Raw genomic sequence first — 26,405 nt, forward strand, 5'->3', positions numbered from 1 at the left:
CCTGCCAAGTCTTTAAAGACAAGGCAAGGAACACTTACTTGTAAGACTCCTGTGCCTTGCATGATTGCTGGGTCCACAGATGCTCACTTTGTTGGGAACAATGTACCTCTTGCCAGTGATGGGACTGCTGCCTGGTCCTTCAAGACCAAGTGGTGACCTCTCCTTCTGACTCTGGTTCCTCCACCCCTAGCATTGGGCTGATGCCCTACCTGGATTTCGTTGCTGTGTTCTTCTCCCCGGGAAGTAAAATGGAAGATGGGAAGACTGTTTACCCAGCCAAGGCAGCCATATCCTGGGAGAAGGTAGTATCTGCTTCTTCTAGGCTCTGTTCCCCAGTCTCAGCTCCCTCTCATCACCCTCCTACCATTTGACAGAGTGAGGCAGCTGCCTCAGGCAGCAGATGCTGAGAGGGCAGATGCATCAGTCCCCACAGGACCAAATTCTCCGTTCCAATCTTGCTGGTTTCAAAGGTTTGCTTCACCTGCATGTTCCCCACAGGGAACGCACTGCAAAGCAGCACCCAGCAGGACTGAAATCTCCACTCGGCAGCTGATGAGCAGAGGGTTCAATCCTGCTGGCTGAAGGGGCCACAGAAAGCTGAGTGTGAAGCCCCTTCCTCCATAGGGCACTGAGGGGGACAGGAACAGAAGATAGTTTCCTGGAAGACATAATGGCTGGCTGAAACCTTGAATGGGACAACACCCCACAACATTTTGTTCCAGGTAGGGATGAGTGAATCTCTTAATTTTAGTTTCACATTTTTAAATTCAGTTTGCAACATTTCCACCCAAGTTTGCATGAACTTTTAAAAAAATCCTTATAAAAATTCATCAGAATTATGTCTATTCCTCCTAATATACACATTTGCATGTAATTTTGCCCAATAAGCATATTTTTTTGCTACCACTTTTTCCTAGCAGAACACCTCCCTCTTTGCTATTTTCAGCAATATGTGCATTCCCACACACACTTTCCCCTAATATGCATATTTTTGTATACAGTTTTTGGCTGGAGAAAGGGGCGTTGCATAATTCAGGGAGGTGTGAATTTCAATGGGTAGATGAGCTTCTGTCCACATATTGTTTTGGGAAGTGTGAATTAAAGAGCAATCCCACCCCAGTTGCATGTCCCATTTGTAAGATCATAATCTACATACCAGTGAGCTCGTGGTTGGGCCAAGAACCCAACTCACAAGCTGTGCATGTGTATTCATCAAAGACAAATTCGTTCTCTTTACACCGTGTGCAAGTCCAACAACAACTGACTTCACCTTTGCGGATAACCTAAGAAGAACACAAATCAACATTTCAATGTCTGCAAAAATATTTTGCTTTATGCAGTTTTTTTTTTAAAAAAATAACCTGCCTCCGCCCCCTGTTCACATTTTATACACCTCTCTCCTGTACATATATTTTACCAAATGGGCTGAAGCTATTTATGGATGCTATTTCCGTATGATCAGCCAACACTTCCCTTGACCTAAAACTACTCACCCATTTTCAGATTAGCTTTCAACGCTTGCCAAAAGCTGGGGCCCAGCTTTGGTTGGGAGCCAAAAGCCCTGAGCGCATCATGAACTCAAAAGGACCTTCATTTACCTTGATCTCTCCTTTTTCACATGGCTCGCTGCAGACAGATCTGATGGCAGAATTTTTATGGGCCCAAATTTCGTTGTCGTCCATTTTCAGTTCACCGTTGTCCCAACTTCCAACGTTGATATAGTCAAAGTAGTCCTTTCCCATTTTCTTAAAGTTCATGATCTCGTACCTTTCGAACAAAAAGGACAAATCATGCAGTTGAGTTTAACACAGAGCTGAGGACAACCATGAAAGGAAACTGCCTTAGACAGACTCAGACCATTTAGCTAAGTATTGCCTACACTGTTTGGCAGCAGCTCTTCAGAGTTTCAGGCTGGGAGTCAAAATTAACCTGGTCCCAGAGAACAGTATGCAAATATAGAAGAGCATCCTTAAGACTGGACACTGTTAGGACCAGCCCAAGACATTTTGCCACCCAAGGTCCATTACTTTCAATGAGCCTACTCAGAGTAAAATGTAGTGCAATGCTACCCACTGGGCTGTAGCTGACTAAGTCCTACTTAGAATTTTGATGAGTGTACTCTCAGTTGGCCTTGGTCAGATACAACTGTTACGATATAGAAGCAACGCAGCTGCAAACTGATAGCTTGAAAACATCACATGATGGGAATGATGGGACTGACTGTGGGAAACAGTGGGACAGTCAGTTCACAGGGCGATGCACCGGAATTTGCTCAGAGTGTAATTTGAGACCTTCCTCTTGCGTATGCACAGGAAGTATTTGTCACTTGCTGGAAGGAGTTTGAAGTAAACGGACATGTTTTCTGTAGTGCTGAAAAGTCAAAATAAAAGCATGTAAAATAGACGTTTCTGTCTATCTCCTTTCCCTGCTAGGGAAGCAGGAGGGAGTGGGTGTGTACTTCCCACGCTGGGAAGTATCGCCTATTGAGACCTAGCCTGTATCTTGCGGGGATTGCAGCCAGGGAGGTCACTGGAGACCAAGCCGGGAGCCTGGGAGAGTTGCCAGCTTCTCCCGAAGAAGGCTTGATGTCCAACAACAACCACAGCATATTGTGTCACAGGTATGCTACATAACAATTTAAAAGCCAAAATACATAATGGCATATGCAATCCAGACAAGGAAATATAAATTCCCAACAGAAACAACGCAAAGTTAAATATGACTATACTAAACAGGGCTAAAATGTATCTGCTTCATAATAGAAGCATGCTGTGCATTGTTTAAAAACTTGAAATATTACATTGGGTTACAAATTCTGATAAAGGTATGCTGCATTAATGATGCATGCCTATTTTTCAAAAAAAGATCCACTGGCATTCTATGGTGTTCTGTGATTCATGCAACCCTGAAATGCTGTCAGGCATTACACAGGAATTTAAGAGGCTGACTTATACTGAGCCAGACCACTGGTCCATCTAGTTCAATGATGCCTACACTGAAGTCAGCAGCTCTCCAGGGCTTCAGAAAGGGGTTTATCCTGGCTCTTCCTGGAGATGCTGGGAATTGAACCTGGGACTGTCATCTGCTCTACCACCGAGCCACCACCCTTCCTCTGAAGTTAATGACTGGATCCAGAGTTCCTGTGAGCAGAACCCCACTGAGATCCCACATCCTACCCTAAACCAATGTGATCTTTGCGATCCCCTTGCCCTATCTGTGTAGGTTTCTGGCCATTCTGGATCACTGCTCAGCGGAAAGCAGAGCATCATCAACCATGGAGAAGGACATGGTATTGCCCTTTCACCTGTTGAGTCGACTCATCTTCCCATATGCTGGTCATCATAGCATCATTTCTCTCTGAACATGAGTAAGAGGTCCACACTCCACACTGCAGAGACTTGGCTAAGAGCCACTGTGTTTTCTCGCCTGTATGGATCTTCCTAGTCCTTTTATAAGCTTCAGAGACCACAGGCCTTTAAAAGGGTTTATTAAAGTGTAATTTGAATGTGCGACTTTTCCAAATAATTGACGGTTTAGGCAGGTGTCATTGGGGCTGAGGTTTTGCCTATTATTTGCATCACCAACTGAAAGGTGGCGTATTAGACAGTGTAAGTTTCACTTGAAAACTTCCACACTGAAAATGATGTGATTCTCAGAAGCCCTGAAATACTGATATATATTTTCCTGCACACAGAACTTATGTGACCCAAAGTATAATTTTCCTGCTGAGGATAATATATAATAGAGGTGAGACCTTTTTTCCTGGGCATTCAGAGGGAAGAGAAAGTCAGACAGAGAGAAGGAGAGAAATTAGTTGACTGCCTGCCAAGGAAAAAAGCTTAAGTCTTTGGATGCTTGCTTCAAGTGATCAAAAGCACTCGCTGATGGAGGTTCTCTGCCAACCAGCTAATTCAAATGAATCCAAAATAGTATGAGAGTAAAGTATCGTTTAGACTTCTGCATAAATCAGCCAGTCCGATCCATGGTATAGCCATGGTGTGTTTAAAAAGATACTTGCAGCGCTCTCATTCACATGGAGGCAGAAGCAATTCACCAAGCTAGCTTCCCAGCAGGTGCTGCTTACTGGGAGGAAGAGGGGAAGGGGTAAGGCAGTGGGGAGGTTAGTGTGGTGGAAATGGAGCCAATCTGGCACTCCTGCTGGTGCATTTACACTTTGCTGACCTCCCCACTGCTTCATCCTCTCCCTCCCAGTAAGCATGGGTGATCCACCTGCCGGCGAGATAGCACAGAAGCTCTGCCCCACTCAGAAAGCTGCTTCTGCTTGAGAGATACCTATAACGTTCAGCTTAATATGTGGATAATGCCCATTCACAGATGTTTCCACATTGCAGGTTGAGCAGCAAACATATGGACCCCTGCTTCTCACTAGACAGTTGAGTGATTCCTGGATAGGAATTTAGCAAGGCACACATCCTAATAGTTACATGTAAGACACGGAGCAATGATTAAGGCATTTCATGCTTTCCAGATTGATAGCTATTTAACAGTACCGTCCCGGTGAGTCTCCATTCTCGTCGAATGTGATCATATCCCCAGAAACTCCAGTGAAGTTGGCCTTCATAAGAGAATCGAGGAGTTTCCGTCCATCAATGGGCTTCATAGCATCACAAAGACCCGCGTAGCCTGGGCAAAGTGCCATCTGCATGTTATGCAGGCCGTAAGCCATGGAGTATATTGCGTTAATCACAAAGCCCATCTTGGAATCTTGGACATGTTGTGTTTCTAAGGTCAAATTGCCTGTTGAGAAGCACAGCACATTGCAATGGTTAGCATGCTCAAGATAATAAAATTAAGTTTTAATTTTATATTTACATGAGCCCCTACCCTCTTTTAGGGCACTGGAAAAATTTTTTTGGGGGAACCCAGTTCTGACACCAGATACAAACATTAACTCTTCAATAAGGTCAACGACAAAGCACTGTTATTTTCACAGAAGTCATCCCACGGGCTTCATCGATAAGTGACTGCAAACCAAGTTGCTGGCATCTCAACAAAAGACGTTAGTTAAAAAGAACAGTTGGAAGAAAATGTTCCCTGGCATATTAGCTGTGAAGGACCAAGCGATTTCCCTGCAACCAAAAATATTACCATGACGACGAAATATTGTGAGATTGCCGAAGGAGCAGGCCAATGTCAAAGCACGTGTTTCTGAAGTCTCTCCGTGCCATGGCTTGAAAGGTGTTGAGCACAAATAGTTTTTGTTGAAATCTGTGGGAGCAGCTGAGCACATAAGGACCTTCTAGGACAATGGCCATTATAAGTCATTCTAAAGGGAACTCACCCACACCTTCCGCTGGAAGTTAATAAATAGTGTTCAGCTGGAAAGGAAAGTGTTGGGTTTGTGCTTCTTCCAAGAAGCTATTCATGCCCCACAGTCATCCTGAAAAAGCATCACTTTATATAACTCCGCATCAGTTTGTGAAATATTCCCACATGTCCCTATTTTCTCCCTTTCTTTGCATTTTTTGGGGGAGGGAATGTGACAATTTTGGGGCTAGTTCCTTTCTTCAACGTTCAGCTTGCTGGAGTCTCCAGAACTTAAAACTAAGCAGAGCAAATGGAAGCATCATTCAATGGTATCAAAAGCCACCTGGAGACCAAGGAGAATCAACAGGGTCACACTCTCCCTCATACAGGGCAGCCAGCTCATCATACACGGTAGTTTCCATGCCAAAACCAGGTCTAAACCCTGACTGAAATGGATCTAGAAAATCAGTCTCATCCAGGAGAGTCAGGATTTGGTTATCAACCACGTGCTCAAGAACCTTACCCAGGATGTGGACATTAGTGACCCCTCAATAGTAGACTACATTTTCTGGATCCAGGGAAGCCTTCTCAAGGTGTAGCCCTTTAAGTAAGCCAGGACTCCTCCCTCTCATGAGAAGGCTCCCTGGCCCAACCAGCTGTCCCATCTTTACCAATTTTTATCAGCTATGAAGGGCAAGTGCCAAGAGCACATGTGGTCACCTGCACCAATCCGAGCATTTTGTCCACATTATTGAGCTGCTCCAGTTAAAACTCATCCAGGAAAACAGGACTAGAAGGCATTCTGGAAACCTTGCAGAAATATGGATTTCAATGGGTGGCTGGCTGTGTTTTGGTTTGAATGTTGTTTTCATAAAGTGCCAATTATGTGCAGTAGCATGTATTTTCCCAATCCATGCTCAGGAAGGATTTAACAAGGGCAGAGCATTAATTGAAGGGGTGGTACATAATAATTTCATTTGAACCCACAGGATCTTCAGTGTATCATTAAAAATATGCCTCATTTTTTTTAGTTGAAAGGCTTCATAATATAATTTAAGATCAGGTACTCCCATTTGTCTCTAGAATGATACAAAGTTTGGAGGGTTGTTCTACTTTGCTTACCATCCATGCTTCTCCACATATATATGTATTTCTGCAATTGCCTTTCAGTGACTTCTTATATCTTCTCCTATTACATTCAGGGTGTATTTATTGCTCAGTGGCACTAATAACATATAGGACATCCCTTCATTTTTCTTCCAAGACCTCACCATTCCCCCATGTGTCTTGATTTGCAACTTGCCCTGCTATTACTCAGCATATTATTGTTTTTTGCAGTGCTCCAGAAACTAGCCTTGTCAACTGCTCCTTTCTCAGAACCTCAAATGCTTTCTGTTCTCTTTATGCAGCTCAGCATTCTAGAGCCAGTTGCCAGGCAACCCCCAAGTGCATTCTTTTCCCCCTGCTCTTTTTGGGCTTGGATCTCATTGGCTGGGAGTGCCTTTTAGGAGCTACAGCTGGTACGACAAGCATTCTTGGGCAGGGGTAGCCCGACCACAGTGTTCAAATGCATGGATTGGTAACCTCAAAGTTTGGTTATTGCAATGTGCTATGATGTGGGATAGGGTTGTGGGAGGGATTTGGCCCAGTCCACATTTAAGGGCAAGCCTACTTAATTCTCACTTTCTGAGACAAGATGCTGACTGAAACTCAACCACCTTGTGAATATTTCACTTCTCTGAATTTTGTGATGCGGCTCTCCAGTGAAGTAATGTGTACAAAAATCAGAGTCGGATTTAGGGGAGAGCAACTGGATCACCCTCATAGGGCACCGAGTCAAGAGGGATCCACAACAATGATGTAAAATGGAAGGTGAGAGAGGTGGTTGGGGGTGTATATGCAGAAATTTGGTGTTGCACAGAGCACTGCTGAAATTTGGAACCCCTAAGTCCACCACTGCAAAAATATATGCTAGGATAAAGTCTTCATAAAAAGGTGTCTATTGGAGAAATTAACATTCCAAAATGCATTGCATTAGGTAATACAGCTTGACAAAATCGTGTATTGCATGGTGCAGTTGTCAGAGTGCCAGACTAGGAGCTGGGAGACCGGGTTTCAAATCCCCATTTAGTCATAAAGTTCAGTAGGTGACCTTGGGCCAGTCACAATCTCTCAGCCCCACTGGGTTGTTGTCGGGATAAAAATGAGAGGAAGAACCCCAATCTTGAAATACTTGTTGGCCCTGCTGATCCTTCCCTTTTGTGCATGTCCATTTTAGGCACAAAACAAAAAAGGCACACACAGCTTGGACATTGGACATTGGGAATAGATGGAGTTGACACAGGGAAGACCACAGAGGATGAGGAGAGAAATGACCGAGGGAGGAATATGTTGCTTGTACTTAAACTTTATTACAGTAAGACAAGCTTTCCCAACCTGGCACCCTCCAGATTTTTTGGACTACAAATCCCATCATCCCTGAGCGTTGGCCATGCTGGTTAGTGCTGATGGGAATTGAAAGATTGCAGTAGGCCATAGGCAGTGGGTTGTTGTGCCAAAGGCTTGATGCAAAAGGTGGGGCTTGCGGGGTTGGAAGAAAGAATAGAGGTGGCATCATGCAGGTGATCTTGGGAGCAGATGATCATGCAGGTGATCTTGGAAGAGTGGGAGACCTTCATCCTACTGAGCAAAGGCTGCAGTGCTGGAATATAAATCTCCCCATGTCGTTTGCCCACTCTTTTGTTTGGGGGAGATGCAAAAATCTCTGCAGCAGAAACAGCTTGTGTTTTGCTGAAGGCCATCTCGATCTTCCAAGAAGCATTAAAACAGACACACATAACAACAACAACAACAAACACAGAGGCCATTAATGTGCTTTATGGAAGGTTGCAAAGAGTGCCTTTGCTGCAGTGCTTTTTCAAACTAGCAAAGGGTGTCAGTGGCAAAACATGCTTTTGCAGTTGCTCTGCGATGGAAAGCCGGCTTGCACAGACAGACGTAGGAGGCACGTTAATTTAAATCAAGACATTCATATATAAACCATGAAGAGTACTGCAGTGTTCCACGCAGCCACCTTCCAATTGCTGTTATGGTAAGGCAATACTTTATATATTTGACACAATATGAAGAGAGGCATAGGAAGGTGAGTTCTCTGAGTCAGGCCATTGGTCCAGCAAACTCAGGGTTGTCTACACTGTCCGGCAGTGGCTGGCCATCCAAGGGTTCCAGTCATGGGACATTCCTAGCCCTGTGTGAAGGTGCCGAAGATTCAACTTATCGCCTTCTGCATAGAATTATAAAGTTGTGGAGATGAAAAAGACCTTGAGGTTCATCTCATCCAACCCCCTGCAATGCAAGAATCTTAGCTAAGCAACAACAAACCTATGGTTAGCTGAAACATACTCAGTAAACAAACAAGACGTAACTGGCCGGTGGTTCGAATCCCCGCGGCGGGGTGAGCTCCCATCAGCTCCTGCTCACCTAGCAGTTCGAAAGCACCCCTAAAGTGCAAGTAGATAAATAGGTACCGCTTCCTAGCGGGAAGGTAAACGGCGTTTCTGTGTGCTGCATTGGTGCTGGCTCGCCAGAGCAGCTTCGTCACATTGGCCACGTGACCCGGAAGTGTCTTTGGACGGCGCCGGCTCCCGGCCTCTTGAGAAAAGAGGAGCGCGCAACCCTAGAGTCGGCCACAACTGGCCCTGATGGGCAGGGGCACCTTTACCTTTACCTTTATTCATTGTGTCAAATTGTAGATTTCAACGGAACTGTAACAACTCTTCAGGTGGATTATTGGACTCTATGAACAGACAGGTGGAATAGACACATACATGTATGGACCCTATGCATAAACTGACTAGAGAATGAAGTCATCCACTGGATCTTCTGCTTTTTTGTTGAACTTTATGAGACTTCTGTTGAAATCTACAATTTGATACAATGAATAGTATACCTTATTTATTCAAAAGTACAACCGGTTACGCCTTGTGTGTTTATTGATTATGGAATTTTAGCTAAAGCATCCATGACAGATGGCCATCCACTGTCCAGGGAGAATCCACCACCTCCCAAGGGAGCTTGTTCCACTATTGAGCAGCTCTTAATGTCAGAAAGCTCTTCCCGATGTTCTCTCGGAATCGCCTTGTAACTTGAAGCCATTGGTTCGATTCCTACCCTCTAGAGCAGGAAAAAACAATCTTGCTCCATCTTGTGCATGTGATCTGTCACTGAGTTGTGGTCCAGGAAGGGAGGTGGCACTTGTTTAAGCCTTGATGGGGAAGCTGTGAGATTCAAACGCCCCCCTGTTGACATAGCTATTTAAAGGGACAGGAGGCACCTACAAATCCAGGAACTGATAACAGCTAATACAGTCATCAGACTCAAATGCTGACTTTTTGTTTAATAATCCTCACAGGGTTGTTGCAAATTAAAAATTGAGAAGGTACATAGAACATGCTGTAGTGATAAGAACGTTGGGCTACGACTTGGGAGACCAGAGTGCAAATTTCCCATTGGGTAACCTTGAACTAGTCAACATTTATCAGCCTAACCTACCTCACAGGGTTGTTGTGAGGATAATATATGGCGAGGAGTAGGCATGCTACCTTGAGAAAGTTAAGATGTACATGCAATAAAGCAATAAATACAAATGTCACAAAACAAGTGTTTACACATCTTTCCTAATCGTTGTAGTCAACTAGCTTTTACTCAGAGTAGACCCATTTAATAGCCACGACTAATTTAGGCCCCTTGATTTCAACAGGTGTACTCTGAGCAACCCTTGATGTGGAAGCAATTCAAGCTGTCTGTCCCCCCCTGATAGAAGGGGACATTTGTTACCCAAGGAAAATTTGAAACCTTCAGGGAGGGAGGGAGAGAGGGAGGAAGGAAACGGCATATTACCTTTTTGTTCTGGTAATTTCTCCTCCTAATTAAGAATAATCAGCATAATAGCTGTGAGAATAGATTGCACTGAAAATCCATTCTAATTGAAATTAAGCGGAATGCTGAGCAGTAAATTATGTTGCAATATGCAAAACTTTTAACAAAGTATTCACCCCCAGAATTAAGTGTGCATGCACTGTGTAATTAATTATACTAGTCGTTTAACAGAAATCTAACTTGAACCAGAAACAACATTGGTAGGTTTTTTGAAAAAAACACGTGAAAAAAATCTATTTTATTGCGTACAGTTCTCTTCAATTTTCTTTTAAGAGCCAGATGATTTTGATCTACTGGGATTTGTGCTGTGTAATTTTGCAGATGGCCTGGTGATAGTTTTCTAGGCAGACAATTCAAGCTCAAGTGAATAAGAGTTAAGTTGAAATGGGTCTGTTTCCACACTTCACAGAAGCCAACTACTACCAGGGATTCAGCTGAGCTACAAACCTGTGCTTTTCAAAACTAGGTTGATCTCTCAGCACACAGAAAGTGGAGAACCGGGGTGGGGATAGGGGTGGGGGTGGGGGGACAAACCTGACTTGCAAAATATTATTGTGGATTTGACCAAAGGGGAGCAAAGCAGAAGGCTTCTTCAAGCAGGTCTAAGGCCCATCTAGTCCATCACCTCACAGTAGCCAATCAGAAGCCTACAAAAAGTCCACAAAGACTCTCCTCCTGCAAGAGAGGGGAGTGGTTGTGGGTGGGAGCCGGTCTCTGCCTCAAGCAGGGGGCATTAGCCCCCTGCCTCCCACTCACCTGGCTGGCGCCCAAACCCACGGACTGGGACCCAACCAGGTGCCTTCGAGGGGGCGTGTACAGCAGCCTAAATTGCTGCGGCGCCAGCCTCCCGGCCTCACTCTTCGTCATCCCTTCGCGAGTCACCCACCCTCCACTCCCTTAGAGCTCAGGGTCTCAGTTTTCTTTTGGCCTTGCTATGGACCTTAGGTTGGTCGCCCTGGTTGTCCGGGGGGGGGGGCGGTAGTAATTTTTACATTTGGCATTAGGCTTTTTGGTTTTTTGGTTTTTTTGCCTACCTTGTAGCAATCGTCACAACTTTCATGGTATTGGTGGGTAGGTTAGGAATTGGAATAATGTGTTGTGGTGTGTCGAAGGGCTAGGCGTGGCCATCGTCTACGCCTTCAATTTTTGGGTATTCCGTTAAAGGAATCCGGCGGTCGTGTATTCTGTCTGATGCCTGCGTGGCGGGAGGCCATGGCACGACCCTCGGTGACATCAGGGGAGAGCTTATAGTTGGATTAGCATCAACAGGCTCCACCTACTGGTGAATAAACCCCCCTGCTTTAGACTCACCCCTCTCCGAGTGGGTGGAGTCAGCTGACGTAATCCAATGCCTAAGCCAATACCTTTTTACTTGCTGTAATCAATAAAGTTGTGGCCTTTTCTTGCCCATTAACCTTATATCACGTGTCCTTGTGTTTTCATTCCACTATGCGGGGATCGGGTCCTCGAACCACAAGTAGGATCTGGGCGCATCTGAGAAGATGTGGCAATCTGTCCCTCCTTGACTGTCCCACTCATTCACTTGCAGGGAATTCCTAGTCACCTAATACTAGCAGGTGCATCCTTAGCTACCTGTATTCAGTGTTTTCCTTTTCTCCACAGGTACATTCTGCTTTTTAATTTGATTCTTCTGAAGGGTTATGAGCTCCTTGAGAAGCTGCCTCTTGTGCCATTCTTGCAGAGCTATTGTGCTGCTTAAATTGTGATATTGTCTTGAATGATACACCAGATACCACCTGCGAGTGGTGTGTTTTTTTACCTAAATAGTTGTAATGGCTCTGCATGCTCCCCCCACCTACTGGATCGGATTCAGGGCCCAATCCAGGACTTCTGATTGGGTCCAATTTGACCTGGGCCAACCTCCGCCTCCTGAATCAATCCAAGGGCCAGACCTCATGTTCAATCAAGGTTTTAAAAGGTTAAACAATCAAATGAAATTAAAAGGTTAATTTAAAAGGGAAAAACAACGAGACACTGCACCTCCTTTCCACTTCTCCCAAAAACACTGCACAAAGCAGGACTGAACCTTCCACTCCCTGTGAGTGGAGATTTTAATCCTGCTGGCTACTGTTTTGCCAGCACAATCCCTGCTGGGAATAGTCTTGTACAGTGGTACCTTGGGTTAAGAACTTAATTCGTTCTGGAGGTCCGTTCTCAACCTGAGGTACCACTTTAGCTAATGGGGCCTCCCGCTGCCACCATGCTGCTGCCGCACGATTTATGTTCTCATCCTGAAGCAAAGTTCTTAACCCAAGGTACTATTTCTGGGTTAGCAGAGTCTGTAACCTGAAGTGTCTGTAATCTGAAGCATCTGTAACCCGGGGTACCACTGTATCCATTAACAGTTGTAAGGTTGGAAATCTCTACAGGAGAAGATTCATGGGGTTAGACACACTGCTGGCCACTGTTCCAGTAGTCCTAGCAAAGTCAGGAATGTAAGAACAAGTGCCCTGCAAGATTAGACCAAAGGCCAATCTATTCCAACATCCTGTTCTTACAGCAGTCAGTAAGATGTCTGTGGGTGGATGTGTAAGATAACGAAAGCATTCTGGGAAATGATATATAATGGGCTGAAAAAAATGTTTAAAATAATGTTTGTGAAAAAGCCAGAAGCTTTCTTACTAAGAATTTTAGGTGCAGAAATACCAAAGGAGCACAAATGATAATTTATGTATGTGATGACAGCAGTGAAGATCCTACTGACCCAGAGATGGAAAGAAGATAAAGTCCCAACCAGAATGGCTGATGAAGATGATGGACTACGTCGAAATGGTGAAAATGACCGGGAAAATCAGAAACAAGGAAGAGAGAAACTTTAATAAGGAATGGGAATTTTTTTACAAATTACCTAAGAGAACACTGTAAACAACTAAAAACTTGGGCAGGATTTGAGTAACGCTTGTAATGTACTAAAAACTAAGGTAAAAATGGATTATTTAAAGAAAAATAGAGAAAATATATGATGCAGTTGAAAAAGATTGAAAATGGAAGCCACGCAAGGGTGGAGGGAAGTCTAAAGATTCAGGGAATCCTAAATGTTGATGATTATGTCTAATGTTTGAATTTAAATGTGTAGTGTAAAACTGAATAAAAAAAGATTATATATTAAAAATATGTCTGTGGGAAGCACACAAGAAAGACCTTTAATATCTCTTTTTTTGAGTTGCTGTAACAGACATCATCGATTAACTTCATCAGTCCTGGACACAGGGCCAACTTCTCCAAAGTGCTGTTTGATCCTGTAAAATCAGCACACCCCATTAAATGCACCCATGTTCGTTTCTCCATCCTAATGATGGCAGAGTCCCTTCCTTTACTTCCTTCCATGGCGCTAAGCGTTGCTGTTTGTTTCTTTGGGACTCCATATGCCTCACCCGACTTCTCCTCTGACACAGAGCTGGAAGCATTGAGAATCAAGGTGGAAAACTCTGAACACTTCTCCTTCTCTGTAACGCTTCGGCTGGGCAGAAAATCAATGCACTTAGCAGAGACAGCAGCAAGTGTTTGAATTAAGAACGGCTAAAAATTCCAACAAGAAAGAGGCTGTATGTTTCCATGTTAGCGTCGCCCCCGGATGAAGGGCAAGAGAATACATGCTGCTGCTGGAGAAGCTCCCTGTTGCTGCACTCGCAAGCCTACAATGACACCAGGAGATCTACCCAGCATGCAAGTGGACTAGCAGGCATAACAAATGAACTGAGGGAGTCACAGGCTGTATACAACTGGGGAAGGGCCATAACTCAGTGACAGAGCCCATGTTCTGCCTGTCCTAGGTTCCATCCTCAGCATCTCCAGGCAGGGCCAGGAATGCCCCTTGTCTGAACCCTTGGAGAACCACTGTTAATGTATACAACCCCAGGTTAGCTGGGTCAATGGTTTGACTAAGGTTAAGATGGTTTTCCCAGTAGTGATGTATGGAAGTGAGAGCTGGACCATAAAGAAGGCTGATCTCCGAAGACTTGACGCTTTTGAATTATGGTGTTGGAGGAGACTCTTGAGAGTCCCATGGACTGCAAGAAGATCAAACATCTCCATTCTTAAGGAAATCAGCCCTGAGTGCTCACTGGAAGGACAGATCCTGAAGCTGAGGCTCCAATACTTTGGCCACCTCATGAGAAGAGAAGACTCCCTGGAAAAGACCCTGATGTTGGGAAAGATAGAGGGCACAAGGAGAAGGGGACGACAGAGGATGAGATGGTTGGACAGTGTTCTCGAAGCTACCAGCATGAGTTTGACCAAACTGCGGGAGGCAGTGGAAGACAGGAGTGCCTGGCGTGCTCTGGTCCATGGGGTCATGAAGAGTCGGACATGACTAAACAACTAAACAACAACAACAAGTTGGCTTCCTGCATTCTATTATCATAAAAATAAATATTCCATCGCAAATGAGGTGTTTTGTGGAGTGTGTGCGCGCACCAGCTTTGATTGTCTTCACTCTTTAACAGAAGAGCGCACAAAGATTGTCTTCTGCAGATGCCACAGAAACCAAACAGGCTGGCAGGGGAAGATGGGGCAATCGGTCCCTCTGCGACTGCCCCACTCACTCACCTGCAGGGAATTCCTAGTCACCTAATGCTAGCAGGTGAGTTGTTAAATATGACCCTGGTTCATAGGGGGTTGACATTTACTGCTCTGTTATATTTATCACCATTAGCAAAGTCACTTAAATAATGCAAATGAAGTCCTCCGAGAAAAGTCCTGTTGACCCTTTACCGAGCAAACTGAAAACAGTGTGCAATTTGAGGAGAAAGGAACAGAGAGGTTTTGTCTTTCTTAGTTCAGGCCTTGTACATAGGAGGGGAGAAAATCAACTAAAATATACAGAGGGAAACCCTCTCTGAACTACATAGCCAATCAGAGCATGTGCTACCTCAGTGAACATCATGTGACTCTGGTTGCTGAGCAACACTTCGGCCCATACCCCTCTTGGCTAGCTGACTTTTTGAAAGTATCAGAGCTAACCCTTAAGTTACAAATGAAATAATCTCTGCTGCTGGAAGAGCAGAAAAGTATCTGACTGATACTACTCTTTATTTATATTTATAAGTTTATTTTACAAATTAGTAAAATGCTGCACAGCCTGAGGCTGTAGCAAAATAAAATAAAATAAAAACAACTGCCGCAAAACAAAACCAAATTCCAGAATACAGAAAAATAATAGAATAGAAACTATGCTCAACCTTTTTGTTACCACATGAAACTGTTGTTTGAGTCTGCCCCCAACTCATTGGCACAAAAGACACTTAACATCACCATACCTTCATCCTGACATTAATTCCTCCAGTTCCCATAATCCCAGAAGCAATTAGCAGCTTGGACTTCATTGGTTTCAAATAAACAGACATGTAAGAATAAAGATGCTTACTGCTGCAGGTCTTATTGAATTTCGTATTCTCCTGAGGGGATCCCTTCAGCCGGCACTGGAAACGGTGTTGCCAAAATTCCTGAAACCACGGGTTTCGGTGGTTGGTTTCTGGCTGAAGCTGAAGGTAATAATCATCAAACCATTTCACATCCGGAGACTGAAGCTTGATTGTTATTCCGCCAACAGCCTCGCGCTGGTATCCTTCTGTCACATCGTATCTGTCTGCCCAGCCATCGCTGCAAAGATAAATAAAAGGAACAGACTCTCTGTGAGGACGGGGCTGCTGTGAATCATTGAAGAGAATTATTGGCATGCGTCCTTGGGAATAGCAAGGGGACCCTGGCCAAACAAGAGCTGCGGCTGGACAAGGAAGGTGCTGCAGGGGGTGTTTCATTCTTGTCGCACAGATACAGTAAGATCTTGGGTTTCCTTTATTTAACCAGCTCACACACTTGGCTGAGAGTACCATATCATGAACCTAATCCTGGGCAGCAGCCCTGCAACCAGACCCAGAGGACAAGTGACCAGATAAACCAGAAGGACCAGTGGCACAAGCCCCAGAAATGATGAACCCATAAGGATGTGTATAAAAAAATATAAGAGGAATCCTGCTGGATCAAATCAGAGGCCCATTTGATCCAGCGTTCTGTTCTCACAGGGGCCAACTAGATAACTATGGGAATCCCATGAGCAGGATGATGACTCTTCCAGTCATCACCCCTAGAGACTTTCATTCAGAGTACAGCCATAAGGGTTAGTAGCCACTGATAGCCTTAACCTCCATGAAATGTTCTGATTCCCTTTTAAAGACATCTACGTTGGTTGTCTCCACTACACATTGTGGTTCAGAATTGTGGTAGCAAATTCCATAACTCAGACCAAGGTTCTCAACACCAAGCCTGAGTCCCAACCACTGGGACGTATTGCGTTGCAAGGCTCTTTGAATCACTTTTGTGAGTAAAGTGACAAGAAGAAGAAGAAGAAGAAGAAGAAGAAGAAGAAGAAGAAGAAGAAGAAGAAGAAGAATCTTCTTGAGTCAGATACCCCCAAACTGGGACCCCCCAAGCATAGCAACCCCTGAACAAATTCCTTTAAGGGTCAAGCAGCCTCTACACCAGAGACCTTCATCCTTCCCAGCACCTACTTACCCAAGGTGAATGGACAGAAAGGAAATAGTGTGCTTGGCTCTGGACCACTAGAACATCCCCTTGATGCTCTCTTCAGGAAGTGGGTGGAGTAATGGTTATAGTGTTATAACCTGGGAGGGCAGGGTTCGAATTCCCAATCAGCCATGAAGCTCACTGGGTGACCTTGGGCCAGTTGCTATCTCTTAGCCTAACCTACCTCTCAGGGTTGTTGTGAGAATGAAATGAGGGGGAGAACCATGTACCCCACCTTGAGTTCCTTGGAAGGTAAAGGTGGTATATATATATATATGTAATAAATAAATAAGTTTCCACTGCTGTTTAAACTGATATTTAACTGTGTTATTTATTGCTGGATCCAACCAATTACATGACTCTTGCCACTTGTGATTCCCAGCATTCAGAGGCATGTTGCCTCTGACAGTGGAGAAAGAACATGGCCAAAAGGAATAGTAACCATTTATAGCCTTATCCTCCATGAATCTGCCTACTCCTCTATTTAAACCATTCAAGTTGGTGACCACCATGCTCTCCTGTGGGAGAGTGAATTCCATAGTTCAACTATGTATGGTGTCTTTAATCTGTCCATTGGACACCCATAAGTTCTAGAATGAGAGAGGTTTATCCTTATCCACACTGCATAATATTGCACACTTCTATCATGTCACTTCTTAATAAAAAAACCCCCACCCTCAAATGTTGCAACTTTTTCTCATGGGAGTTGCTCTATCTCCTTGATCACTTTGCTCTCCCTTGTGCTCTGCCACTTAGGACATGAGAAATGCCCTTCTGGATCAGACCAAAGGACCATCTGGTTCAGAATCCTGTTCTCACCACAGGTCACCCCTGGAAAGTCTGAAAACAGGACTCATGGGTCCCAGCCATTGGCATTCAAAGGCATGCTGCCTCCTGCACATTATGTTATTGTATATCTTGCTAGTATTCTCTTTGCAGTGTAAACTTGGATAAATGATACAGAGGGTGGAAAATGCCATAAAGAAGCAAGCAGCGGTGACCTAAACATTTAACCCTTGTAGGAGCTCCACTCTTCCTCATCCTATTGATTCAAGGCCTGGTCCTTAATGTCCTCATTTATGGACGCAGCCCTTTTCACAAACGCACTGAGTTGCGCATGAAGCTGCTGCAGCCTTTTTTCTGACCACCAGGCAGTGAGCGCAAGTGATGGCGAATGAAGTAAGAGGAATGACTTCATCGGCCGCTGAAAAACAAGTAGCAGAAGACGACATAGTCTGATGCAGTAATATGAACGCATACTGACTTAGCTGAAGATTCATAGGGTCTCCGTGCCTCTCTGCAAAGTCTACAGGAGTTTGACTTTCTAAAAAAAAAATAGACGTTCGAAATAAGATGGGGTGGGGAGAATAACGAGGTGCTGTAATGTTTCAGCATAGGGATGGGGAACCTTTTTCCAACCTGAGGGCCACACATTCCATTTTGTAAAACTTTCTGGGGGGCCATATGGCAGTGGTGGGCAGGGTCGGAGGAAAAAGTGGGAGGAGCAATTAATGTAAACATTACCTGTGAACAGTGGGTTAGCTTCTAGACACACTCACAAACCCCTTTCTATTCTCATTCCAGGCAAGTCAAAGGTATTTTCAGGGTTTTAGGATTCACTGCAGCCAGGCAAAAGCACTCAAGGGGCAGGGAGGAGAGAAGGCTCTCCAGGAATATGGCCTGGAGAGAATATTGAGGGCCACATTTAGACTCTTAGCCAAAGGAACCTCACTGCTTCTTTTGGATCATCCCCATCTTCTTCTCTTTCAAAATACCAATTCCCTGGTCCCTATGCAAAAGGAGTTACAAAAATCTTGGCCACAGAACATGGTGATGATGTCCCAGGCTTGTGAAAAATGTGGTATTGTTATTCTTACCACCCAACCCAACCCAACCCAACCTCTCTCTCTGGATGTATAAAGGATCATGGTAGGACTACCTTATACAGTATGCATGTGAGAAACTGGTGATGAAGATGACAATGAGACTGAAGGTGATGATGGATTTGGTGAGTGACGACCATGATGATGAGGGTGGTGATTATAGCCTTGCTCCTGTTGTGTTGTTCGGTCCCTCTGGTCACCGCTGCAGTACAAAAGATAGTATTTCAACACAAATGACAAATCTGGGACCATTTAACAAACATTTATATCCCACTTTATTGTAAAGAAACCTCTAAATGGTTGACAGAAATATGAAATAAAACATTAAAAGTCTCCATAAAGAACAGGTGTTTTAAAAACGTTCGAAACATTATCAGACTAGATGGGTGATGCGAAAGAGGCAAAACCCATGTAACTCATACATGTTAGGCTTGCCTAAACAAACATGTTCTAAGCATACTGAAAAGAATACAGCGAATTCTTGTCATCTGGGCAGCCCAGGACCTCCAGATTCGCTGTCCAGGCTTGCACCCCAGAGAGGTAACTTCATTGCTGCTAATGCATTTATGAGTTACTGGTCTCTGCAGTCTCAGCAGCCACAGTGGTTCTGCAGAAGTTTGACTTCACCCCCAGAGGCGCACTCCATTGCCTCTTGAGACTGATGGATGCCAACATACAAAAGCCCGACTGATGCTAATATGCAGGGAGTTCCAAAGTTTCAGCAGACTACACAGTCTGCAGACAATGGGTTTGAATTTCGTGATAGGGCAGAGGTGGACAACCTAGATCTAGACAGACCTGGAGAGTTGCTGTCTGTTCGAGAAGGAGGGTATTCTGGGCTAGCTGGAGAAACAGACTGGATACTGAAAGGAGGGGAGACTCTTTTATATCTCCACCTACTTTTGACTCTGGCGCTGCCCACCATTGGTGTGTGGTTGGAGAACCTTATCCAGTCTTGCATTCCTTTCTAGGCAAGCTTCCAGGAACCACATGCCAGTGGTGCATAGCTGTCAACTTACAGATTTGAAAATAAGGGACCAGCAGCCTCAAAAATAAGGGATCAGCAGCCAAAATAAGAGATCAACAATTATTTTGATAAAATACATATTTTGTTGCATGCAAATGGCTTTTGATACCTATTAGGTCCAAGCATATATTAGCATATAGCATATATTCAACACAAAAAAACAGCAACAATTTGTTGTTGACAAAGGACAGCTGGACATAGAAAGGGCCCTATTACCTTCAGTAGCTTATTTAAGGGACATCATCAATAAGGGACAGCAGCGGGACATGGCGCTGGGATAAGGGACTGTCCCGCCAAATAAGGGACGCTTGACAGCTATGCAGTGGTGGGCGGGGTCAGAGGCAAATGTGGGTGGAGCAATGCATATAAATATTACACCTGTACAGTAGTTTCTACACACGAACCCCTCTGTATCCTCCATCCAGGCAAGCAAGAAGCATTACCAGAATTCAAGGGCGCCAGTCAGGCAATGTAAAGTAGCAGAGAAATGTCTGGAAATTTTGCAAGTTCAAAGTTGCTCCAGAAAACCAGCATTACTGCTCTCGGGAGGAAAGCACTCTGTGTGTGCCCAGAGACTCGCTTGCCTTTCTCCAAGTCAGCCTGTCAGTTCTATGATTAAATGCAGATTCGCAAATTCAAGATCCCTCTAGTTCAAAGAGAGCATTATAGTCGCCCTACTGCATTGGCCTGTGCCTGTTTTGACAATAAAGTTTGTGGCTCACCGGAAACAAATTCGTAGGTCTCCTTTGTCTCCCGATCGCTGCCCTAGAAATTCTAACACTTGTACCCGAAGCTTGATTGCCAGTATACAACAGCATCTACAGAGCTGTATCAAGTAACCATGGCAACTAAGTGTATAGGCCATTTTCTAACAAAATATGAATTACAAGGCTTCTTTATTGTTGCTGTAAAAAAAGGGGGCAAGTCTGAATGCTTTAGTGCTATGGGGTTTTTTTATTATGGAGAGAGAGAAAAAACTCTGCATGGCTTTGTATTCTTTATGTTATCTTCCATTTTGCCACCCACTCGGAAAGAACACGGCAATTAGCATTACATAATGGTTTTAAATTGGGAATGGTGCCTTTCGCTGAAGTGCGTTTAATTGCAGCTATACTTGGTTCTACATCCATATAGGCTAGATGAAGGGCCTAAGTGCCCGTTACATAAAAATGAGTATAACCCAGTGCAGGTGGCCATTTTGTTTCAAGAAGGGGCACTTTGTGATTTGGAAAGGAGAAGCAGCGGAGGGAGGGAAGGGGTGTGTGTTTTCCCTACTTTTCACTGTTCACATTTCACTTGCCAACCTGCTTCACCTATTCCTGGAATCATAGAATCTTAGAAGGGACCCAAGGGTCATCTAGTCCAACCCCTGCAATGCAGGGATCTCAGCTAAAGCATCCATGACAGATGGCCACCCAACCTCTGCTTAAAAACCTCCAAGGAAGGAGAGTCCACCACATCTTGTGGGAGTCTGTTCCACTGCCAAACAGCTCTTACTGTCAGAAAATTCCCCCCTGAATGTTTAATTGGAATCTTCTTTCTGGTAACTTGAAGCCATGGGTTCGAGTCCTACTCTCCAGAGCAGGAGAAAACAAGATTGTTCCCTCTTCCATGTGACAGCCCTTGAGAGATTTGAAGACGGCTATCGTATCTCCTCTCAGTCTCCTCTTATTTGTGAGGGAAGAAACACAAGTCTAGGAACCCTAAATCTCAAAAAGCTGTGTGTTGTGGGTGGGTGGTTTGGAGTGGGAAAAGAGCTGGCAGGAAAAGAGTAAAAAAAAAAAGAAAAAAAAAAGAATCCCATCAACTTAATCCCTTAATCTGCTCTAAACAAACTCCTTTTCTTTTCTCGTTCTTTCTCTGTTTTTGTTTTTATTTAGATTACTTTCTTTTATCTGACTGTATTATGAAAAAAGCTTTAATAAAATTTTATTATTTATGTTATTTAAACTAACCTTTTTGGACTAGTGGGCACAGTTGGAATTTTGAAAAAGTGTCATATGCAAAAGACATAAACTTGGTGCTGAGAAGACGAGGCTTACCCAAAATGGCCGCCACAGGATGTATGGCCCAAACCAAAATGGCTGCCATGGAGGTATGGCTGCCACACCTAAATGAGTAGTAAAAGCCATGAGACTACAAAATGATGTGCGCATGCCTCACACCTGTCAATGGAAAAAATGTCACCACTCTTGCCTCAGCCATGTTCACTCAGAGAGAGATGTTCTTTGCACCTCCCTTCTCCTCAGAATGGAAGGGCGGGTTGGTGTCTAATCCTGGCATCTGAAGAATATGGGGCATGTTTAAGGGGGCTTGTCCTGTATAGGAGCAGCCGAAAAAGTGCCAAAAGTAACTGGGCAGGAAGAGCAAAAAAGCCACTTGTGCATTGTGGATTTTTGAGAAGATATTTACTAATACTTTCCACAGGCACTGTAGGAAGCAATGGGAGGCACACTGGCACCCATGGGTGCCATGTTGGCAATGCTTGTGACCCTAACTCAGGAGGAAGTGAGAAGTGAAAATGAGAGTTATGTACGATATACACTGCGCCTGCAACAAAATGTTGCAATATGGAGTTCTGCTGTTCAGGATTCCAGCCACTCCATTTCACCCTTTCCCTTCCTCCCCACCCTGCTTATGGGTTTTATACTTTCTGTTTATTTCCTTTGGCTTTGTTGCAAACTGCCCTATGGCTTGTGCAAAGGGCAGTACAGTGGACCCTCCAGATACGAACTTAATTTGTTCCAGGTGTCCTTACGTACCCTGAAAAGTCTGCAACATGAGGCGCTGCTTCTGCGCACACACACGGCATGATAGAGCGCTTCTGCACACGTATGCGCGGAGTGCTTCTGCGCATGCCCGAAGCGCGCGCGATGAAATTTGCTGCGTTCGCAACCTGAAAGTTACGTTACCCAAGGGTCCACTGTATAGGAATTGCCCAAATAAATGAATAAAACTGAGGCTGTCTGGGAAATTAAAATGTCTGCTAGACCCAGGCAATTGGCACTGCTAAGAGCACTGGGCACATTCCCTTTCAGGGTCCGATCAGCTGCCCATGGAAGCTACTTCAGCTCTGTCTTTAAAATAATAAACAGCTGCACCTCTCAGCTTGCACAACCTTCCCTAAGAACAGTTTTCTTTTTTGCCTCAAGCCGTGGCGACGGGCAGACAAACATGGAGGGTCGTGGAAGTGTTGTGCAACAAATGTCACTTTCTAAAAGGATTCAGTTTGATTCCAGAAAGCCCAGCAATTACCTCTTGCCCAGGGAAGTGGCAAGTTCTCCTATTCCAGTTATTCCGCTCCCTGGGCCCTCCCCATTCCACTGCGTATGCCAATCTATCGCTGATGTCACAGAGGTTAATGAGTTCATTCATTAGCTGGCAGTCCAGTCTCATTCACTTTACCTAAAGCTGTTTGCAGCTCACATCATTATGACAGAAGCTGCCTCTCATGCCACAGCAGCTGCCAGATCTCTGACAGATAGTGCTTTAGCAGATATTGTGTCATGCTAGGAGTTGTGTTATGTTATGCTTTATTTATTTAACACTACTTCTTCTTCTTTTGGCCCAAAGGCGGTGAGCAGCATATTAATAGAAAATGAAGTTGCAACTTCCGGTTGAGCCCGATCCCCGCGCAAGCGGGGATTTTTCCGCTTGGAGAATCCCGGGCTTTCTGAAGGAAAAGGGGGTGCTACAGGGCGCAGTAGCCCCCGAAAACACTCTCTGGTGGATGTCCAGGAGTTCTGGTTCCCGCTGATGCCGCAACACTGACCGTCTGGCCGTCAGGTAACTCCTATTTGGAGCGAAGAGAATGGCGGGCAGGGAAGCGGGCTGAGGGGAAGCCATTGCTGCCTTCGGAAAGCGAAGCCCCGAGCTTGCAGGGAAAGTGCTCAATTCTCAAAACATAAGAAATTCGGACCTAATTTCAACAAAAAAAAGGATCGATTTGGCTCAAGGAAGGATTCGGATTAAAAAGTTAAAACTATGGAGGTCAGCCGTCTTCTGAAATCAGCTTAGACACAGGACTGCAAGCAGAGCTGGAAACGGGAAGTGAGTTGCCGCTAGCGGCTTTGATCTCTCTCCTCCTTCTGAAACTTTTAAAAGTAACTCTTTGAGAAGCAGTAGTGGAAAAATAACAAAGTTAAAAAGGGGGAAGAGGGCTGAAACTTTGAAAGTCCTCGAAGATATAAAGTACTGAACTAGAAGGAGTCTGTGAATAATTCAGGTTTCACTCTTGGAATATCTGCGCAACGTGTTAGGAACACTAGTTAGCCCCACAGCAAATAAGCAAAAAAGGAACCCGTCACTCCCCTCCCATTGTTCAAGGGGTTGGGTGGGGAGACACGTCTAGCTAAAGGCTGCTACCCCGGGGCAAACAATCTCTCCTGTTGCTGCCTACCAGCCACCAGACAACATACTGGTATGCTCCAAGCCAATCTCTGGGCGGTGGGATACTCCAGGGGTCACTCAGTGTTCATTTTCCTTGGAGTGAAGGTCAAGGGAGACTGCACTGTCCTTAGGATAGATCAGGATTCCTCAACGTCGGCCCTCCAGATGTTTCTGGCCTACAACTCCCATGATCCCTAGCTAGCAGGAGCAGTAGTCAAGGATGATGGGAATTGTAGTCTCAAAACATCTGGAGGGCCGAGGTTGAGGAAGCCTGGGATAGACGGTTTTATTTACACACATATGAAAGCCAAGCATAAGATGGAGGGGCTCACAGCTTCAACACCCCGATAAATCCTGCTTCTCCATTAGATTTCTAGTGGAGGCCGAAAGCCCCACACAGAGCATGCTTTTCTCAGTTGGGAGGCCTGCCTTTTGCTCATACACAATTTCACTCCTCTTGCTTGTTTTCCCAGCCATGTGGGAAGAGGAAAGGCCCAGACATTTGCCCTATGGCACAGAGCAACTTCTTTGGTTATGTTTAAGTGGCCAACGGCAAACTGGGTGAGGAGGCCTGGGCAGGCCCTATATTTATTCTCCAAGCGTGGACTCAAGTGATGCCTGCTGGCACAGTTGACCCCACCCCTGGGGAGGTCCTACACGGTAGCCTGGCTATGACTGGCTCATTTGCAGGCAGGCTACAACCCGGATAGTGTGCAGAAGTTTGCAGGCCACACATGCCAACCAGGCCTCCCACCTTGTCCTGCCACTGGATCGTGAAGAGGGGACAATGCGAGTCCGCAACAATGCCTGCCCAATGAAGGGGTAAGCGCACTTGTCTTAAATTGCCTAGTTCAGCGATAGAATCCTATAGCCGATTTTGACCCTTCCTGGGTGCAGGACCCCAGGGATTAGAAGGAACTCAGGGCATTGTGCAGGCTGACCCCTTCCCTAAAACCTACAACAACAACAACAACAACAATAATAATAATAATAATAATAATTTATTATTTGTACCCAGCCCATCTGGCTGGGTTTCCCCAGCCACTCTGGGCGGCTTCTAACAAGGATGAAAAATACACTAAAATGTCACATATTAAAAACTTCCCTGAACAGGGCTGCCTTCAGATGTCTTCTGAATGTCAGGTAGTTGTTTATTGCTTTGACATCTGATGGGACGGCATTCCACAGAGTGGGCGCCACTACCGAGAAGGCCCTCTGCCTGGTTCCCTGTAACGTGACCTCTCGCAGTGAGGGAACCGCCAGAAGGCCCTCGGAGCTGGACCTCAGTGTCCGGGCAGAACGATGGGGGAGGAGACGCTCCTTCAGGTATACTGGACCGAGGCCATTTAGGGCTTTAAAGGTCAGCACCAACACTTTGAATTGTGTTCGGAAACGTACTGGGAGCCAATGTAGGTCTTTCAAGACCGGTGTTATATGGTCTCGGCGGCCGCTCCCAGTCACCAGTCTAGCTGCCGCATTCTGGATTAGTTGTAGTTTCCGGGTCACCTTCAAAGGTAGCCCCACGTAGAGCGCATTGCAGTAGTCCAAGCGGGAGATAACCAGAGCATGTACCACTCTGGCGAGACAGTCTGCAGGCAGATAGGGTCTCAGCCTACGTACCAGATGGAGCTGGTAAACAGCTGCCCTGGATACAGATTTGACCTGTGCCTCCATGGACAGCTGTGAGTCCAAAATGACTCCCAGGCTGCGCACCTGGTCCTTCAGGGGCACAGTTACCCCATTCAGGACCAGGGAATCCTCCACACCTGCCCGCCTCCTGTCCCCCAAAAACAGTACTTCTGTCTTGTCAGGATTCCACCTCAATCTGTTAGCCGCCATCCATCCTCCAACCGCTTCCAGACACTCACACAGGACCTTCACCGCCTTCACTGGTTCTGATTTAAAAGAGAGGTAGAGCTGGGTATCATCTGCATACTGATGAACACCCAGCCCAAACCTCCTGATGATCTCTCCCAGTGGCTGCATGTAAATGTTGAAAAGCATGGGGGAGAGGACAGAACCCTGAGGCACCCCACAAGTGAGAGCCCAGGGGTCTGAACACTCATCCCCCACCACCACTTTCTGAACACTGCCCAGGAGGAAGGAGCGGAACCACTGTATAACAGTGCCCCCAGCTCCCAGCCCCTCAAGACGGTCCAGAAGGATGTTATGGTCGATGGTATCAAACGCCGCTGAGAGATCCAGCAGAACTAGGAAACAGCTCTCACCTTTGTCCCTAGCCCGCCGGAGATCATCAACCAGTGCGACCAAGGCAGTTTCAGTCCCATGATGAGGCCTGAATCCCGACTGGAAGGGATCCAAATGGTCCGCTTCTTCCAGGCGTGCCTGGAGTT

At 45.3% G+C, this 26,405-nt stretch overlaps 1 protein-coding gene across 5 annotated transcripts in view; it reads right to left on the minus strand.

The window, feature by feature from the left end:
* Positions 1-26,405, minus strand: part of GRM5 (glutamate metabotropic receptor 5) — a 274,582-nt gene that overhangs the window by 39,387 nt on the left and 208,790 nt on the right. For all 5 annotated transcript variants that reach the window (XM_079973382.1, XM_079973380.1, XM_079973381.1 and 2 more), the window contains exons 4-7: positions 15,593-15,828; positions 4,512-4,758; positions 1,599-1,767; positions 1,157-1,283 (exon numbers count right to left, since the gene is read on the minus strand). In XM_079973382.1, the coding sequence (XP_079829508.1) occupies positions 1,157-1,283; positions 1,599-1,767; positions 4,512-4,758; positions 15,593-15,828 (779 nt within the window). The remainder of the gene's footprint in view (positions 1-1,156; positions 1,284-1,598; positions 1,768-4,511; positions 4,759-15,592; positions 15,829-26,405) is intronic.

Source organism: Podarcis cretensis, assembly GCF_951804945.1.
Source record: "Podarcis cretensis genome assembly, chromosome: 4".
Taxonomy (NCBI): Eukaryota; Metazoa; Chordata; class Lepidosauria; order Squamata; family Lacertidae; genus Podarcis; species Podarcis cretensis.